The sequence below is a fragment of the Macrobrachium nipponense genome, chromosome 21 (genome assembly GCF_015104395.2).
Source record: "Macrobrachium nipponense isolate FS-2020 chromosome 21, ASM1510439v2, whole genome shotgun sequence".
Classification (NCBI taxonomy): domain Eukaryota; kingdom Metazoa; phylum Arthropoda; class Malacostraca; order Decapoda; family Palaemonidae; genus Macrobrachium; species Macrobrachium nipponense.
The window spans coordinates 3,617,540-3,636,584 of record NC_087212.1 but is presented as its reverse complement, the minus strand read 5'-3'; the positions used below and the strand labels follow the sequence as shown (position 1 = coordinate 3,636,584).

General features: G+C 37.1%; 1 protein-coding gene and 1 pseudogene across 2 annotated transcripts; one reads left to right on the top strand and one right to left on the bottom strand.

Moving 5' to 3' along the window:
• The window catches only part of LOC135197655 (nucleolar protein 56-like), a 59,047-nt pseudogene that overhangs the window by 18,049 nt on the left and 21,953 nt on the right, over positions 1-19,045 (bottom strand).
• LOC135197722 (nucleolar protein 56-like) lies at positions 11,840-19,045 on the top strand (the record flags this gene model as incomplete). Of its 2 annotated transcripts, none has more annotated exon segments than XM_064224766.1 (6): positions 11,840-11,996; positions 15,111-15,315; positions 16,636-16,793; positions 17,095-17,303; positions 18,131-18,318; positions 18,783-19,045. In XM_064224766.1, coding segments are annotated over 6 exon segments (1,173 nt in total), but the record flags the coding sequence as incomplete, so codon positions are not given.

Here is a 19,045-nt window from a genome sequence, read left to right as displayed (position 1 = left end):
TCGTTTCTTACATACCCAAATATTTCCCTTCAAGTCAAAATAAATTTGAAGTTAGTGCACGTAACTCAAAAAAATTGCTACAAACCGACTAATTAAAGTAAGAATTGTAACAATAAAAGATTATTCCTAAGTCGACCGATGAAGGTAACTTAGCAATAAAGAAATCAAAATAAATACATGGGAATAATGGGATGAATTAATGGGTTTTTTGTTCTGGCTGTTTTCACTGAAAAGTGACTCTTCTATTTCTAGGTTATATCTAGTTCCTTCTTCTGGAATTTCTTCTGACGTCTCTGTCATTTCGGATTCTTCAACTTCTTTGGTTCTCTTGACCTTGTCCTTGTTTATCCAAAATTCTTCTTCTTCTAATGATTCAGCATATGTGGAAGGCATTTGGTTATTCATTTTCTTAACCTTTATCTTAGTTTCTTGTACGTCTACGACCTTGTATGGTCCTGTGAATTTTGTGGCTAACTTATAATTAATACCACTTCTTACTTCCTTCTTAATATAGACTTCATCTCCTTTCTTGTAGTCTACAGGCCTTAATCCTTCTTGGTGCTTCTCTATCATATTCTGCTGGGCTTCTTCTAGATTCTTGTGCAATTGCTTGTGTACTACTTTAAAGTTTCCGATTCTTATCTTCATGATATCTTCAGAGTATTAGGCTGTATTGGCTGATTCAGCCATGCATAAGGTATCTGGGTTCATATCCCATCAAAGCTTTTATGGGAGTTGCACGAATACTCGTATGATGCCTGGCATTTAATGATAATTGGACTAAAGGTAAATTGACGTCCCATCAGGATCCTGTCCTACTGTGTGACGTAATACGTCTAAAACCTTCCTGTTATTCCTTTCTACTAAGCCATTACTAGCTGGGTGATACGGCTGTATCGCTACCTTTTCTACCTTAAAGGCGTTACAAATTTCTTGAACTAATGAGTTGTTGAACTCGGTCCCATTATCAGAGATAATGAGCTGTGGGGCAGAATATCTGCAAAATATCTTATCGAAGAGAGCGGTTACACATTCCTTGGCACTTTACTAGTTAGTGGTACCAACTCGTATATCTCGTGAGCGCGTCGATACATACTAGTATATTCTTATTCCCTTTACTCGTGGTATGAAGATTAGTGATAAGATCAATAGATACTCTTTCGAAAGGAGTCTGTGGGATAGGATATTTCCCTAGTGTACATTCCTTGTCTGTTCTTCCCTTGTAGCTGTTGCATATATTGCAGCTTTTCACATAATTACTAACATCCTTGTGAATTCCCTTCCAATGGAAAGTTCTCGGATTAGTCTAATTGTCTCATCCCTTCCTGGGTGGAGCTCTCATGTCATCTTCGTGCATTAGCTCAATGACCTTGTTTCTTAGACTCTAGGTACTAATCTTTTGTGCAGTACACCTAGAAATTGACCAAATGGGTCATATTCCGTGACACATCCAAATTAATACGCCATCTATGTCCGTTAATGCATCTGTGGGACATCCAACCTTCCTACCTAGTTCGGTTTAATTCTTGTTGGCGTGTTTTCTTTCGTTTCTAACGTATTTAAACAGTTCCCTTATATCTTCATCTCTTTCTTGTTCTTTTATGAAATTTTGCCGGGAAAGCTCCTCTGTATAATGCATGGTGAATACATTCACGTTATTGCACATTGTTTCATCCTTTCTTCTTCTTGACTTATATTTATGCTATCACCTTGTGACATATATCTTGATAATGCATCTGCTACCTTATTCGTTTTCCCAGGGACATATTTCACCTCTATATCATAATCTTGGGCTGTCATGAACAACGGGCTCTTCGTCCAGAAAAATTAGGGTTCTTAGCATTTCTACTGCAGCTGAATGATCCGTGAAGACGGTTATCTTGTAACCAAAAATTATATATCTGAAATGCTTTAAAGCGTCTATTATAGCTAGAGACTCGAGTCTGTTACTGAGTAGTTCACTTCTGAGGGCTTTAATTTCCTACTGTAATAAGCTATCGCATATACTTATTATCTTGTTTTTGCATTAAACATGCTCCTATACCAATGTGGCTTGCGTCCGTGGCTAAAAAGAATTCCTTGCCAAAGTCTGGGAAGCTAAGTACTGGCGGATGTGTTAATCTTTCTTTCAATTCTTCGAATGCTTCTTGCTGCCCGTCTGTCCATACAAATGATACGTGTTCCTTTAAAAGTTCAGTTAGTGGTGCGGATATGACTGCAAAGTTCCCTATGAACTTGCGGTAAAAACCTGCTAAACCTAAGAATGACTTTACGTCCTTCTTGCACTGAGGTGTTGGATATTCCTTAATCGACTTAATCTTTAATTCGTTTTTTAACTTCTACGCCACCCTTTTCACTTAGTGTATGACCAAGGTAGTCTATTTTCCTTTTAAGGAAGTTACACTTCTTCAGTTTAAGCTTCAGGTTGGCTTTTCTTAATCTCTTTAGGACTTCTCTGACTAAGTCTATGTGTTCCTCTATAGTGTCTGTTGCTATTACCAAATCATCTATGTAACAGTGTACGTCTTTGCCTAGTAAATCGCCCAAAATTTTATCCATTAATCTTACAAAAGTTACCGGGCTTGACTTTAGACCAAAGGGCATTCTTACATACTGGTATCTGCCGTTACTAGTGGAAAAAGCAAGTCAAAGGTTACTTTCTTCGTCTAGAGGGATTTGCAAGAATCCTTGCAATAAATCTATAGTGGTGAAGTATCTCTTGGACCCTATAGTGGCGATAAGATCTCGCATTGACGGCATTGGATAAGGATCATTTTCAGTAATTTGGTTCAATTTTCTGAAATCCACAACTATTCTATAAGTTTTGTCCCTTTTAGGAACTAGCAAAAGTGGAAAAGACCATGGGGATTTAGATGGTTCTATTATTCCTTGCCTATTCATTCTTTGTACTTCTCTTTCGATGATCTCCTTTTGGGAATGTGCTACTCTATAAGCTGGTATGTAAATTGGCTTTGTGTTTGATGGAATGTCTATCTTGTGCGTTATTTCGCGTGTATTTCCCAAGGTGTCGCCGTCTAGAGCGACCTATATATTATATTCGCACAATAAGTCTATGAATTCTTCTCTAACATGGTTTTCCTTAATGTCCTTTAAATGAAATCCTATCTTAGCTCTTCTCAGTTTTATGTCCTGGGCATAATTTTCATTTCCTTTACTGATCGCGGCTACTGTTTCCCTTTCTACAACTCGGATAGGTATGGAGTATACTTCTGCTAGGGCCTATCTCTGTACCTGGTGTTAACTTAGAACCTTTCCTCCTCTGTTATTCGTAATCTGTAACGCTATTTTGCTCTGTCTAACTTCATGTAAACTAGAAGAATAATGTATTCCGTTTACTTGCGACTTTTCAGTAAGCGTGAGAATTTTTCCTTCCCTTCTGAAAAATTGGATTTTTTTTACCGTACAGTCTACCCCAAGAATACTCTTCTCCTGGTTTAAGTCTTAATTCCCTTTCTTTATAACTTTAAATAAGTGCAATTGATTTGATTCTAAGAGGTTAATGATCTGTTGTGAACTCGTGATGCATTCTGGATATCTTCCCTCCGTCTTATCCTTCTTTAAAATACCTTTCAGTGTGGGGTTCTGTTGAGTCTGGGTTCTTTTAATTGACTTGCATATTGGTATTCTAGAAATCTCACGACCGTTTTTTAATCACTAGCTGTTCTCTAGGGGGCATCAATGCTTATCCCTTGTCTAGCCATAGTTGGATAACCTATCAGCAAATGAGCAAAAGCTAATTGTATATCTCTGGCTACCAGAACATTTCTCTTAGAGCAATTCTTCCTAGCCTAAATGGAAAATCTAACTGTCCAATTACGTGGATATCATTACCCTGGACGTCTGTGATTCTACAATCTACCGCTTGGGTTCAAACTTAAGTGAGAAAAATACAATCGATACACCTTTTCTGACATTATATTCTTAGGACTTCCTGTATCAAGATGTAACAATAGGTTTCTCTAGACCGACATGTGCTGGAAATATGGTCTATAATTATATTCATTTCCTACATCAACTTTGCTAACCTGTGTAGCTGGGCTTAGCCTTGACATTCCGGACGTTTCTCTCTGTTATAGAGGAAGATTCATTGTACCAGTAAGCAGAAAATTTCCCATTGCGTCGTCTGACATTGACTGAGCTGGTTGATAACCTATGCTTGCTGTTTGATTAACATATCTATTTGGGACGGAATCTCTATTTCCTCTAGATGGGGAGATTGACTATTGTTTCTACCTCTGCCTCTCGACTGAGATCTACCTCTAGGAGCTGAAACAAATTTATTCCTGCATTCTCGGGCACTAGTCCTGTTCTCTTATGGAAAGGACAGAAGGCTATCCCTCGGCACTCACTGGCATAATGTCCTCTCTTCTGACAGTTATAACACGTGACTGTCGAAAATCCTCCTTGAGAAGATTTACCTGGCATCTTATTCTGATTTCTAGATGGTGTCCTAGATCTATTTGGACCTCTTTCCTTTTGTACTATAGCGACTAAAGGTCTGTATATAGGATTCCCTTCAGGTCTTTCTACCTAAAATTTTGTTTCCTCCTCTTCAATCTCTGCTACATCACGGATGTCTCCCACTTACGGTCATCCTTGCAATGACTTCTGTTGGCAGGCTTCCAATCATTACTGCTAGTCTAAATATTTTTTTAGCATGACTCATTAGCATTTTTTGCTTGCCTCCTTCTACCTCTATCCAACTGTGGATTCCATGAAGTTACCCCATTCATTCATATTGTTATACACTGAGAGCTAAACTCTTGATAACGTCTTTCGTCTAACTTAAATTGACGCACTATCCATTGCCAAACTAGTAAATGGATCTCTTTCACCAACTGTGGAATAAACCTTCCTAAAATACCGTTTCAATTCTTCCCAATTCTTAAGATCTCGGTAAGTCTCGGAGTGGACGTATCGTTCTAAGTCTCCTCCGGCTTCCAAATCAAGATAACTCTTGGCTTCAATAAGCTTTTCTCTATCTGTCCCCGTTATGCTATCTAGGCGTGTCTCCACTTGCTCTATCCAGTTTTCTAAGTTACAAGCTAACTGAACCGTTCTTTCTTCCGCAAAATTTAGCTATGTGATTAATCACATGCCCCTTATGTGTTCCCATTACTGCTGCGTTCGAATTCGCGGACTGTGTACTTTCCGGCATGTTTATTTTCCTTGTTTGACTTCTCGTGAGCACAGGCGTTCTTACGTTCTGATAAGGAGTCGGTCTCCCTTTGACCATCGACTCGTTAATGGAAATTTTCTTAAGTACTGAGTATCATTAAAAGTATCAAAGTTATGACCGTAAAATACCCAAAAGAAAATGATAATAACAATAAACTGTTTTTACTAAAGTATTCGATCAAAAACACCAAAAAAAAAATAAAGGAATTTTCCCCTGAAATATTCTCAAAGTCTTACCGTTTACCGGAGGTAAGCGATTCTTAAACAACAACAAAAACCCTCTTAACAGTACTGGTAAAACGATACTGAACTGGACCATAAAGTGTACGCTAACGAGAGACCTCCCGTGAATTACCCTTGTTATCCTAAACAAACAAAATAAAAACAAGTAAACATTCATTCGACGTAACGAATAAAAGTAAAAGCAAATACTAAAACAAAAAAAACAAAAAGTACAAGAAATCGCAAAACAACCAAAATCACGAAAAAAATAACAAAAAAATGACACAATCAAAATTCAAATTAAAAATTTAAAGTTATTGGCTTAGTAAATACAAATGTCGGGAAAAGGTTCCTTTAGTAGCTGATTAGTTATAATTAGTAAAATTAAGAAATATCGTAGTTTCGTTGCCAAAAAAAAGGTTCAGAGGGAAAATCTTTTAATCTTGAAATACCAGAAATTGTCTAACTGAAATGTTAATCGCGTAATTTACTTTTAACAGAGTTTAATGTTATGTAAGTGTGAGGATATTATTTTGGACTTAACTTCTTTCGTCGTCTTCGACTCCCGGGTTTACGTCTGACAGCTTGCGTTCGCCTACCAGCGCGTTGAATGATGCGTTGTTACGTCTGCGGGAAGGGGACTTCTCTCTCTCTCTCTCGATTGCGTTGACTGATGCGTTTTCGGAATTGTTTTCTTTCCTCTTGATATATTCTTTATGCGTTCGACATCTTGTTCTTCTAGTGGAACGACTGTTCTTGTTCTTCGGAGTGGAGTTTTTCTTCGTGGAGTGTGGTGGCTTTTTTTTTGTTTTTTTTTTTTGGAGCGCTTTTATTGTTACGACTCGGTAACTGTCTTTGTATTTGGGGAAGCACTGGTAACTGTCTTTGGGGAGAACTTTCTTTTTCGAGTGGCGTGAATGGATTGAAATCTCTTATGCCGACGCTAAACTTTTGATTCTGTTTCGCTGCCGCTGTTTTTAACTGTCATTCGTGTCACGTCGTATCACCATTTCTTTGCTGTCACTTTATCTCTTCCTGTCCTTACCGCTCGACAACGATTAATCTTGTCACTATATCAATCTTATTTCTCATTCGTATCCCGTCGCTCTGACACCAATAAAAATCTGTGACGGTACTTACTTTCTATTACACAGCTCTAAGGTAACGGGTGTGCCGCTGGAGGCTGTACTTTGGGAATTAGCAAAAAATGGTTATCGTTTTGGATGAGAAATGAAGATTGATATTTTCTTAACATAGGTTTATTCTTCGTTAGGGGTTCTTACAAAGTTTTTTCCACCTTTTTAGTTACTGGGCCTGGGTTTGGACTGATAAAACTTAATTGGCACTTGGGTTGCAATTACGAGTCTATAGGCACGAGGGAAATTTACTGAGTATTGATTGTCACCTTCACTGTCTTTGATTGCTTCGCACACCACACTTTTGCACTTGATCTTCTTCTGGGGATTCTTCTGTCTTTCTCTGTTTCACGGCCATGCCACTGCAGCTCTCCCCTCAGGCTCCCCGGTTGTTCTCTCTCTTGGCTTCTCTGTTCCCCTTTTTTCTCTGCTCCCTTTTTTTCTGCTTGCTCTCTCTCTCTGTCTCGCCCTTTTGTTCAGTTGAAATCTCCTTAGCCCCGCCTTTGGATTTTTGGATTTTGACTGGGTGTGGCATTTTCTGAAAGACTTCTTGTGCCTTAGTGGCTGCAAACATTATACAAGACCGCCTTCCTGTCAGGTCTCTACAGTAATTCGTAGGCTTTGAATTTGTATACGCCTCCTTCTTCATGTCCTGGCTTCTAAGGGCGTATCCCTTGGTAACCTCATAGGTCCATTCGTTGATACTCCTTTTGGGCTGTCTTATGACCAACACTCATGGCTTTTGATTCGTCGATACTAGAGGCCTATCTTTGGAAAGGGTGGAGCTTAGATTTTCACATGATCCACCTTTGAAACAAGGAAGCCTTGAATTTCCCTTGGTTATATTAAACAGAAGGCTCTTGAAAAGGTCCACCTTACATTAATTCTCCGACGCTTGAAGTGTCACAAATGTCGGGCGTGCCAGAGAATCACTTAATCATCGGAAGATGAGGCGTAATGGGTTGGATTCCAATTTCTCGAAGATGCCTGGGAGATGCAGACCAGATGCCTGTGGGTTAACGCCTAATCGTTTTGGGTCGAGTCCGAGGAAAACGATACCTTCGTAAAATTGATTATTTTCATTCTCTTATCCCTCTTTCTTTTCTTATTATCCGTTTCGTGCCTTTTTCTTAAGTATTATTAAGTTATTGCCTTTGGAATAACAACACTGTGCCACACTATTACATATATATATATATATATATATACAGTATATTGTTTCGGATACCGGAGTTCTATATTCCACCATTCTTGGCATATCCACGTACTGCACTTTCACCTCCCGAATAACTCATATGACCCTCTGACTTTGGTAACTCCCCGGTGCCTTCCTTAGCGCCTCTTTTGGTTATATTCTGCCCAGCTGGTTCTTAATTCTTGTTACCTCATCTTTCATGGGTTCTACGAGTTCATCCGGACTTGATGTGAATTCAGTAACCGAGGCCATCTCTTTGGTTTCGAATATAATTCCGTAGGCATACTACCAACGTTGTCTTGCAGTACATACAGACACATACACGCACTAACGCTTCAATTCTTGCCCTGTCAAAGTAGATATTTGTCATTTCCTGTTTACACATTTTCTGATAATCTTTTTCTTGTCTCTCACTGACACCCTATACTGGGATAGATCTTTTAGATACTCTTCCAAATTTTCTGTCGAGATCCCATGAATTACCCGTCTTATAATTTCAAATGAATGGACGACTGGGAAATTTCGTACATTGTTAGAGTATGTACACTCCATGCCTCCCACCCCAGTCTAGCAGAACTCGTCTTCCTGGATATCAGTCTTTTATTTCATCTACTCTTACTCCCTCTTGCTTAGAATATACCTCTACCACTCCTCCCTGCTAGGTCAGTACAGATTACTTCCCTGACGTAGATACTACTAAGTCTAGGATTATTAAACTGTATTGTAATAAATCAAGGAAGTGTCAAGGTATGTGAAACCTTTTTGAAGAGTGAATATCCCTCTTGTTAGGTCACTGCCAGACACTGGTATTACCCTGTAGGATTGCTGTTAAATAAAAATCTACATTCTCGCGGCTCTGTTCGGTTTGGAAATGATCAAATGACTGGAGAAGGGCTTACCCAACTTATCCCTAAGACTCGGTGAAAACCAGTAGGCTCTACCCCTTCAATTCTATAGGCTCTAAGGGGAAAAGCAATATATATGATATATATAATATATAATATATATATATAAATCTATATATATATATATATATATATACATATATATATATAATATATATATATATATATATAAATATATATATATATATATATATAAGTAGTCTAACCCATAGATATAGGTCTAACCTCCATCCAGGAAGCATTCGTTCTAGCAGAGATAAATTTCAATTAGGTACAAGAAAAGTTTGAATTGAGATGAAACACAATTTGTGAAAAAGGACAAGATAATAAGCAGACCTTAACGTATTATATTTAGTGCTTTCTCGCGCTATTTATAGGCCTAGAAACTTCAGTATTGTAAACAGTGTTCATTTTATGAATGGATCTATTTTTGGATATCCGCGTATGCGAGAAACGAAGCAGAACACGCCTTAATTATATATGCCATCTTGGTTGAGGCTACACCAACCAAGCCGTAAAGAATTTTTTTGTTTTTAAATATTTCCTAGTTTGTTTCCTGGGGTCTGGAGTTTAACTCTTTAGCACTGCACGCCGTATATGCACGTGCATTTAACACCGCAGACAAGGTCTCATTTATAGCTGAAACATTTACATTTTTTTTCCCTTCCTGGAAGGAAACTACTTTGTAACTCTTTGTTACTCTTCCGTGGGGTGTAATGGATGGGTAGGGGGTTGGGGGGAGGTTGGACCTGGTAACTAAGAGGTTTAAAGGATAGTCAGCGACAAGAGCTTTTAAAAGTTCTGTGCTTGCTGATGCAATACTGGACGATCGTTTCCTGTTCACCACTCAAATAGACAACTTGCAGACCATGTCCTGACTGAGTCGATCTGCTTTGGTCTTGTTTATAGGCTTGAAGACCAGCAACATTGCTTTAATGAATTATTCGCAAAAGGGAACAAAGCTTTATTATTATACTGAAAAAAATGTAGGGAAACGCTGGACGCACAACACCACAAGAAGAAATACAATCATAGGAAATACGAACGTTGAGGCCTACTAAAGATTTACCTTTTCAAAGTCGAGCTACGTGTGACGAAGGATGAATAATATTTTATGTTTAAATAGAAACAAATGGAAAGTACCTACACCTAAAAGAAGTCACCTTGCTAGACGCCGGTGATCAGAATCGGCTCCAAGGCGTTGATATAAATATTACTTCTTGGAGAGCGAGCAGCGTAGCGTATGTATTTAGTGAATTGATGCCGAAATCCGCTAGCGTTAATTCCACCCTAGGCTGGTTTAAGGAAACCGAAAAACCACACCAGCTCTTTTAGCAAGATGTGGATGGTTTAACTGTAAAAGGAAGAGGATATTACAAATTCACCCTGCCGTAAAGGACAAGCTCTTAAAAACTTTTAAATCATTGTAAGGGCGCCGTTCAGCAAGATAGTTTTTTTATACATGATTATGAAAAGACGAGAGAGAGATGGGGTAGTAGTAGTAGTAGTTGTAGTAGTAGTAGTAGTAGTAGTAGTAGTAGTAGTAGTAGTAGTAGTTGTAGTAGTAGTAGTAGTAGTACCTGGATCAAAACGGAAGAAAGGTCTTGAGTTTTTAGCTAAGTTTTATATATGCGTTCCTCATTTGGTCCACTTGGTGGGCTCCTTTCGTACATTCTTCCTTAACATAAATGTTCAAAAAGATAAGTTTTGAATGTATTCTGAAATATCTACATTTTCGCAGAGTTTTATCCCTCTTGCGTCTTTATTTCTTCAATCCATATTTTTCTACATATTCCTACTAATAGACTATTTCAGCTTTCGGTGGTAAGAAGTATTGTATTTATTTATTTTGTTTTTTCTTCATCGCCTTGTACTTCCAAACACTTGTTTTATATTCATATATTTGCCTTAATAGATAGTAGCCAGTGAAATGCATCGGGAGGATTATTCATTATCATTACTAAGGATGTTTTATCTATTTAATATTCTTTCAGTATTGATCGATAAACGAAATATATGACAATCACTCGTTTCGAAAAGTATAATCGTTCGTAACTCGTTTTCCTAATTTATAAAACAAATTTGCACCATTAGCGAAGTGTTTATGTTACTGTCTAGTTTGCTTATACCGGACTGATTGTGATCAAGTTGCTTTCCTTATTTTTAATGGAATTTTTTGCAATTTTCTCAAATTATATTCGTCCTCCCAAATTCGAATAAACCTCCTGTATCGTTTTCTATGTTGCCGTCCTCGCGGGAACCCTTGAAATCCGTAGTCTATCTCGACATTGGTAATTTGACCATGGCCATCCCGTGTGGTTGGAAAGCATGGCATCCTAAGAAAATAAATTAATAAAATAAAACCTTTAATGGTAAAATTACATTAAATGGGGTTGTAATTTTTTTATGTCAATGGACTCTGCAAAAAAATAAAAAGACGTTTCTATAATATTAAATAATAACACTGTCCCGACATTCTGTATATTAAACTTATATTAGTAGACATTTTTTATGCACGTACACCCCAAAACTATAGCGCTTAATCTCCATCTTAATAGGCCTATTGTTAAAGTGCTCTACTCGTCACTGGACAACAAAAGAATAAAAAGACAACGTTTCTATTATATTAAACATATTAACACTGTTCCCGACATTCTGTCTAGCAAATATGTGTATCAGAAGATATATTCCATGCAGGTACACCCCAAAACTCTCACTTAAGACATATCTTAATCTCAATAGGCTTATTGTTAAGCAACTCGTCAGAAGAATAAAAGACATCGTTTTTGTAATATTAAACATAACGCTGTTCCCCGATAGTTTGTATATTACATCTGTATATCAGAAGACACTTTCATGCAGGTACTCCCCAAAACTATCACTTGAGACATGTCTTAATCTCAGTAGGCCTATTGTTTGAGCAACTCACCAGAAGAATAAAAATTCAACGTTTTTATATTATTAAAGAATGATAACACTGCTCACGATATTCTGTATATCAAATCTGTATATCAGAAGACCCTTTCCATGCAGGTACACCCCAAAACTAATTAATCTCAGTAGGCCTATTGTTAAAACACTCGTAAACGGGCTCGGCAAAAGATAAAAAGACAACGTTTCTTTAATATTGAATATTAGCACTGTCCCGATAGTTAGTATATTAAATTTGTATATCAGAAGACACTTTCTATGCAGGTATACACCCCGTGTGTGTGTACCGTAGCGTTTGCCGACATCGACCATGTTTTGCCCTGTATACAGTCGTGGTGCACCAGGAGCATTGGAGTTGTTATAATCCCGCATGGTGCGTCTTCGGGACGATGTGAATCGGTCAAAATGGTATGCGTAAGTTATTCTATTCACTTTTATTACTATTTAATATTAATCGTGACGCCATTTCAAGTTTTTTCTGACGAATTAAAACATGAGTCAGCCGTTTCGTTGACGCTTTAGTATAGGCCCAGTGTTGGATACGACCTTTTAAGGTTATTATACTAGGCCTATGGTGGTCGTCATCCTACCTATTATTAGCCCTATTTGATTTATGGCGATTTATTGCAGATTTATTCCATCTAATTTCCCGTTGAAGCTAAGCCGGGTATCGTAGTTTAGCTAGGTCTACCGGTATAGCCTAATCCTTTCAACATGGGAGGTTTAGGCCTATGGCGAATTTTGGATTTACGTAGGCCTACGATGCCTAAGGTTGTCTAATTTCATCTTGCTGACCCCCAGACTGGCGTACTGGGTTAGATTAGGACGCTAAAATATATTTTTGTAGATTTATACGAAAAGGTGGCTAGGTAATAGGATAGGCCTAGGTATAAGCGTAATTAAAAGTTACTCAAGGGCTGTAAACCACCTTAAAAACTAATCTATGCCCACCTGGTTAATTAGTAATTTGCCGATTGACTTATTTTTTTAATTTCCAAAAAAAAATAATTAAGCCAACCTGGTAAATTTCTGGGTATACCTAGGTAGATCCACGGCGGCCTAGACTATGTGGCAGTTGCGGTTTTTCTATGCAGTTTTATTTGCTGAACAAGAATTTTAAGTAGGGTAAAAAACCACGTGGTACAGGGGTGGACCATGTACGATCAATGTGTACAACCTCAAGAAAAGTACATTACAACGCGTCCTGACATCGGAGATGGGCATCAGACGCGACTTGTTGTTGGTGAGAAACGGAGCTAAAGACCTCTACTCCGGTGTCAGGACGCGTTATAATTACGTTTCTTGGGGTTGTACACATTGATCGTACATGGTCCACCCCTGTACCATGCGGTTTTTTACCCTAATATTTATTTGGACGACTGTAATTATCCCCCCAGGGGCCAGTACTAAACACTGCGAAATACATTGGACGCCCCAATCCCTAGTGGATGTCGTATCCGCGGTTACGTTCCTTGCCGTCCATGCTGGCTGCTTCTGTAGAAATACCAATTTCTGTCAAATTTGGCGATCGACTTAATTTTTATTAAAAAAAAAAATAACTCGGCCTATCTTGTTACTTTCCGTCAAATTTGCCAATCAACTTTATTTTTATTTGTAATTTTTCCCCATGAAATTAATATTTTTCGAGGACCTGGTTGACAAAAATGACGTCACCCGTCACAGCTCTTCCTTAGGCCTAGCCTAGTTCTTTAGGTGCCCTTTGTGTGTCGCCCGACCACCCCAACTCCAGGTCGCAGGTAATAAGGTATTTATCGCCTTTTGCTTCTATGTTTGTTTATGATTTGTCTTTTTGATTATTATTATGACAGATACCATCTTCGTGTTTAGTCCTGTGTTTGTACGTTCATTCCCAAGGGGCTAGTAACAAACATGGTGTCCAATTTGCATGTAACATTATAGTCAGCGAACCACATGGTTGCCGTAGTAATCTCCAGTTTTGCAGGTAAAATCAATACAGGGCCAAGAAGAGGCTACAAAGCCGTTAGGATATCTGAATAAAACTTGACATATTTAAATGGCATTTAGAATTGAATGCAGTCGACACCCACCTATTTGCGTCTCGCGATTCACTTATTCACGGCATGTTTCATGGAGATTTATTCACTAATTACTACTGTGTTTTCATATTTTCATGACTGCAATTTTTTTGAAAAATCTATTAAAATGCTCGGGTATAAGTAGTTTTAGAGAGGTTTATTGGTGTTTGAACTATCAAAATATGCATTTACAAGCAATTTTAGAGTCGATTCTGCTATTTGGGGGCGGGGAGGGGGAGCGCATTGTGGGACACATCCCCCGCGGACACCAGGGGTCGACTGCAGACATAGAAATCTTATAACTTGCCATGTGCCGTATATTACCATATTTTAACATTCTCTTCAGGATGGCCTCTGGGCAATATCTCTGCACTATTTAAAACGTGATCTTCCTAGCACACTTTATCTGTGAATTGTCATGTTTTATAGTCAAACCTGTCATTAGTTTCCTCCTCATTTTCTCCCACAGTTCCTGTGTCATCAGCATAGACTAACTAATACAGGCCTTATTCACATATTAACCCTTGCTTTCAAAAATTACTCACAGTAGCATGAGTCTTGAAGTGGAGAATTTTTATGGGTATTTATATTTATAAAAATAAATCTCAACAGAGAGCTTTCTGGAATATGTTCGATTGAAAAGGGGAATTGAACAGATTCCTGAAAGCTCTCTTAGAGATTTAATTTTTAAGTATGCATACCCATAAATAACTGGATTGGTTTCTCCAATCCTTGTTTATTTTAGAACTGTGATACTTTTTTTTTATATCAGTAGCCTATTAAGCTTTTACCATTTCATTCCAGACAGCTTCTTAATACTTATCCTCATTCCCAAACATAAACAGAAGTTACTTAGTATCTGTTTAGGAGTGAAGCATCCAGTTTTGTATGTTTAATATGTACACGTAAATTGTACCAGTGTATTCCTGTTAGCGTAATAATCAAAGGAAAACAGATGGTTATAAAAGCAGGGGACAAGCCAGCATCTCCATTAATTATAAATTAATGTGAAATAACTTTTCATACAGTACTTTGTGGTATCAGTAACATGATACAAGGCTACCACCTCATACTGTTTTTGGAACTTGACTAATGGGGATGTGTAGAATTGAATAATGCTGCTGCCATCAGCTTGATTTTTTTCAGCCCATAACTAAGCATTACCAGTGCTTTTAAAAGTGGTTTTTGTAATTATAGTTAATTGTATGAAATAAAAGGTTTATTTTTTTTTTTCACTTTCACATTTTATTATAAAGAGAAAAATGTGTAGGGCACTAAATTTGACAGGGATGTGTATTTTTAAGTTATTGAGTAGTACTTTCTGTTATGTAATGTCGTCTATATATATATATATATATATATATATATATATATTTTTATATATATAGATAATATATATATATATATAGAATATATATATATATTAAATTTATTTATTATAGTATGTTCAATTCCTTGTTTTCAGGCTCAGCTGTATGTATTGTTTGAACATGCCTCGGGCTTTGGCCTGTTCAAAGTGACCGAGTTTGAAGAAGTTGGTGTCTTTTTGCCCCAAGTTGAAGAAGCTGTTAATAATGCCTCAAAATTCCATAGCATCGTCAGATTGGTCGGTTTCAAGCCTTTCACTTCAGCTGCTTCTGCCCTGGAGAATATCAATGCCATTTCAGAAGGTGAGTAGCTGTTCATTAGTTTGTAAGCCTTCGGAATTCAGTTACTCCGTATATGTAAGTAAAGGTCGTAGGAAAACCCTTCAGACCATTGTAAAGGCACTGTAAACCATGCTTGCAGTGTTGCAAGATGACACCAAAGAGCAAATATGATAATAAATATTATGTGTAATTTTCATACAGTAAGTAAATATAAAGGCTAATGGTGTTCACCAAGGGTATTTTGTTAAGCCTAGACAGAAAAGCAAATGTTGGAAGATACTAATTCCTAACAATTTGATCATTCGAACTTATAGTGGAACAATTAGTTCTTTGGTGCATCCTTTGACAGTTTTGTAGCAACATGATTATTACCTTTAGTAAATGTAGTTTTTTTTAAGTACTACTGTACTATTCAAATATATTAACTTCCTGTGAAATACACATTATTAAACTAAGAGCACAGTGCTTATACTACATGCTAATAGTATTGAATTAGTTCAGTATAGCTACATGTTAAACTATGACATGTTTCTGACTGTGGTAAATATACAGCTGCTGTACCATGAAACAACTTGCCATAATCCTTCAGTTTATTCCACAAAATCTTGCGCAACTTTACCTTGTGATAAATCTGTGTGATGCAATTAAACATAGAAATAAGCAATATATTTTCGTCAGTGATAAGCCATTAAATATGGGCACACCAAAAATACTACGGGATATAAACTCAAGGACAGATTAATAGGCTTAGCTGGCTTGCAAAGCATACATTAAAAGATAAGTTTAACCAGACCTCTGAGCCTAACATTACTCATGCCCCTGTAGAATGGCTAGGCAGTCCCTGGTTATCAGCGATCCGGTTTTACGACGCTTCTATAGTGACGACGAATTCTGGGGATTGGTGCTGCTATCTCTGATTTTCGGTTATCGTCACGCCGTCTGGAACTGAACCCCCTCCGATAACCAGGGACTGTTTGAATATGTGGACTTTAAGTGTCGTCATATTGTGAAAGCATTAGAGATGACAAGTACACTTACGCCATTACTGGAAGTAATAAAAACGTACCAGAAATTATATTCGGTTGCACAAAGCATATTCATTGATTCTATATGATGCTATGGGCATAGCAAAGTATTCAATTTTTATTGAATTATGGCTTCATTTTTTATGTAAGATAATTTTATTTTGTGTAGTGTAATATTGTTTTGCATTGTGTAGTCATCATAGAAGCTTCACTAAGAAATTTTGAAAGTCACTTAGCAATTGCTGAATGTATTCTTGTAAGTACGTATATGATTTTATTTACTGTTAGTTGACCCAAGATATTAATTCTGTTCTAGGTGTACTGACGTCAGAATTGTCTGCATTTTTGGAAACAAATTTGCCAGCAGTAGGCAAGAAAAGTAAGGTTCTGCTTGGAGTGGCTGATGTCAAACTTGCTGCAGCTATCAATGAGGCGCTCAGTTTATCAGTAACTCATGTTGGAGTTGTACCTGAGGTATATATTGTGTTGTTGACTTGAGATTGTTTTGTCCTATATATATCGTATACTTCATGTTGTAATTTTTTTTTGTATTATAGTATGTAATATGAGTTTAAATGTTTTAGTTATGCTGTGTCACTTTTATTGTGCATATTTCAAATGGTTAACCTCATATTTGAGAAAGAGTGGGAATTTGTATTAATAGGACAGTTTGTGACATAAAAGAAAATAGGTGTTCTTAATAAAGTATGTAGGTTTATCACGTAATGTATACTCTGAAATTGTGTGGTACTAATAGTGTTGAGTATTTGTACAGATCATACGTGGCATCCGGCATCACTTGCCAAGCTATGTGAAGGGCCTGTCACCTGCGTCTATGAGACAGACAGAGCTTGGTCTTGGCCATTCGTATTCAAGAGGAAAAGTGAAGTTCAATGTCAACAGGGCTGACAACATGATAATTCAGAGCATTAGCATTTTAGATCAGTTGGATAAGGATATAAACACATTTGCTATGCGAATGAAGTAAGTTATATAGTATTTCTGTACCACTCATGTTTTGTTTCATGTTTTGTTTATACGTTGTCAGTTAATAATTTTGGAACATTTCTTTTGATAATTTGAGTACACTTTTTTTTCATTCATGAAAGGATTAAATCATGGACATTATATATAATTTAAGCTTTTCCTTTTGCTTTTGTATAGGTACTGAAAAGCCATCTGCCTTTTATTCTGAAATCATAGTAGTATGTCCTTTTTCTATTAAATTGAAGAGGAATCAAATGAATTTTCACGCATGTTTGTATATCATACTTTCGCTTAACAAAAAAAGTAAAAAATACAATACTGTTGGAGATGACTTTAAGCATCCTGTGTAGGAAGGTATAGAAAGTTTTATTCCAGATTGACTGCCCCATCCATTTGAAACAAAAAATTTTTTGTTTTCACTAGTATTTCAGGACTTTTTAGATGCTCCTTGTTCCATCCTACACTATACCATAATCCGGCTGATATTGTCCGTGTCCCATTAACTAACTAGATCACAGTTGAAAAGCAGTCAGTTATTGTAGATTTTTTTTTTTTTTTTTTTTATCTTAGTTTTACCAGACCACTGAGCTGATTAACAGCTCTCCTAAGACTGGCCCAAAGGATTAGATATTTTTACGTACTAGGAAGCAATGGTTACCTATTAACGGGACCTACAGCTTATTGTGGGATCCGAACCACGTTGTATCGAGAAATGAATTTCTATCACCAGAAATAAATTCCTATGGTTCCGTGTTGGCAAGTTCATTAGGATGTCTCATGTTATAGAATGCAGTGTGTACTTACACTAAATTTTTTTCTTCCAGGGAGTGGTATTCTTATCATTTTCCTGAGTTGGGAAAGATTGTAACTGATAACTACCAGTACAGTCTTTGTGCCGATGCTATTAAGGACAGAAAGACACTTTCAGAAGCTTCCTTGGAGCAACTGGAAGAAATTCTTATGGACCCTGCTAAGGCACAAGCAATTCTTGATGCATCAAGAATGTCCATGGGTAAGTTGTAGTGGTGTCTTGAATTCACTCATTATATTGCAACTTGCTCTTTTATATATGAATTATATAAATTTAGTGGAATCTAATTCATATGATTTAAATAGTACTGTTTGTTACATAATGACAAGTTAGATGTCATTAGAATGAACCTTCTTGGTCTCTTCAGTGAAAGCCCAAGTAAGGTTAGATTGTATGTAGCTGACAGTTTGCAGTATTTAAGAACTTCCAGTAAATGTTTGATAGTGTTGCTTACGACTTATAAGTTAGTATAACTGAAAACTCAGTCTGTCCATCCAAACATTTAAAAAGCTGTTGCCATCCAACTGTTATATCTTAGAACTGTAAGTTTCATGTTATTAATGCTGCAAGTAATTATGGAAGTTCTGAAATTATGTCCTTCACAGTGTTTTTAGATTTTTTCCTAACTTTTCATGTAAAACTGATTTGATTATTGCTTTTCACAGGTATGGATATATCACCCATTGATTTGATGAACATTGAGAGATTTGCAAAGCGAGTTATAAGTCTCTCTGCATATCGCGCACAGCTAGCAGAGTACTTAAAAAATAAAATGTCCATGGTTGCACCTAATCTTGCTGTGTTAATTGGGGAGGTGGTTGGAGCACGTTTGATTTCGCACTCGGGATCACTGACCAATTTGGCCAAGTATCCAGCCTCGACTGTTCAGATTTTGGGTGCAGAGAAAGCCCTGTTTCGTGCAATCAAG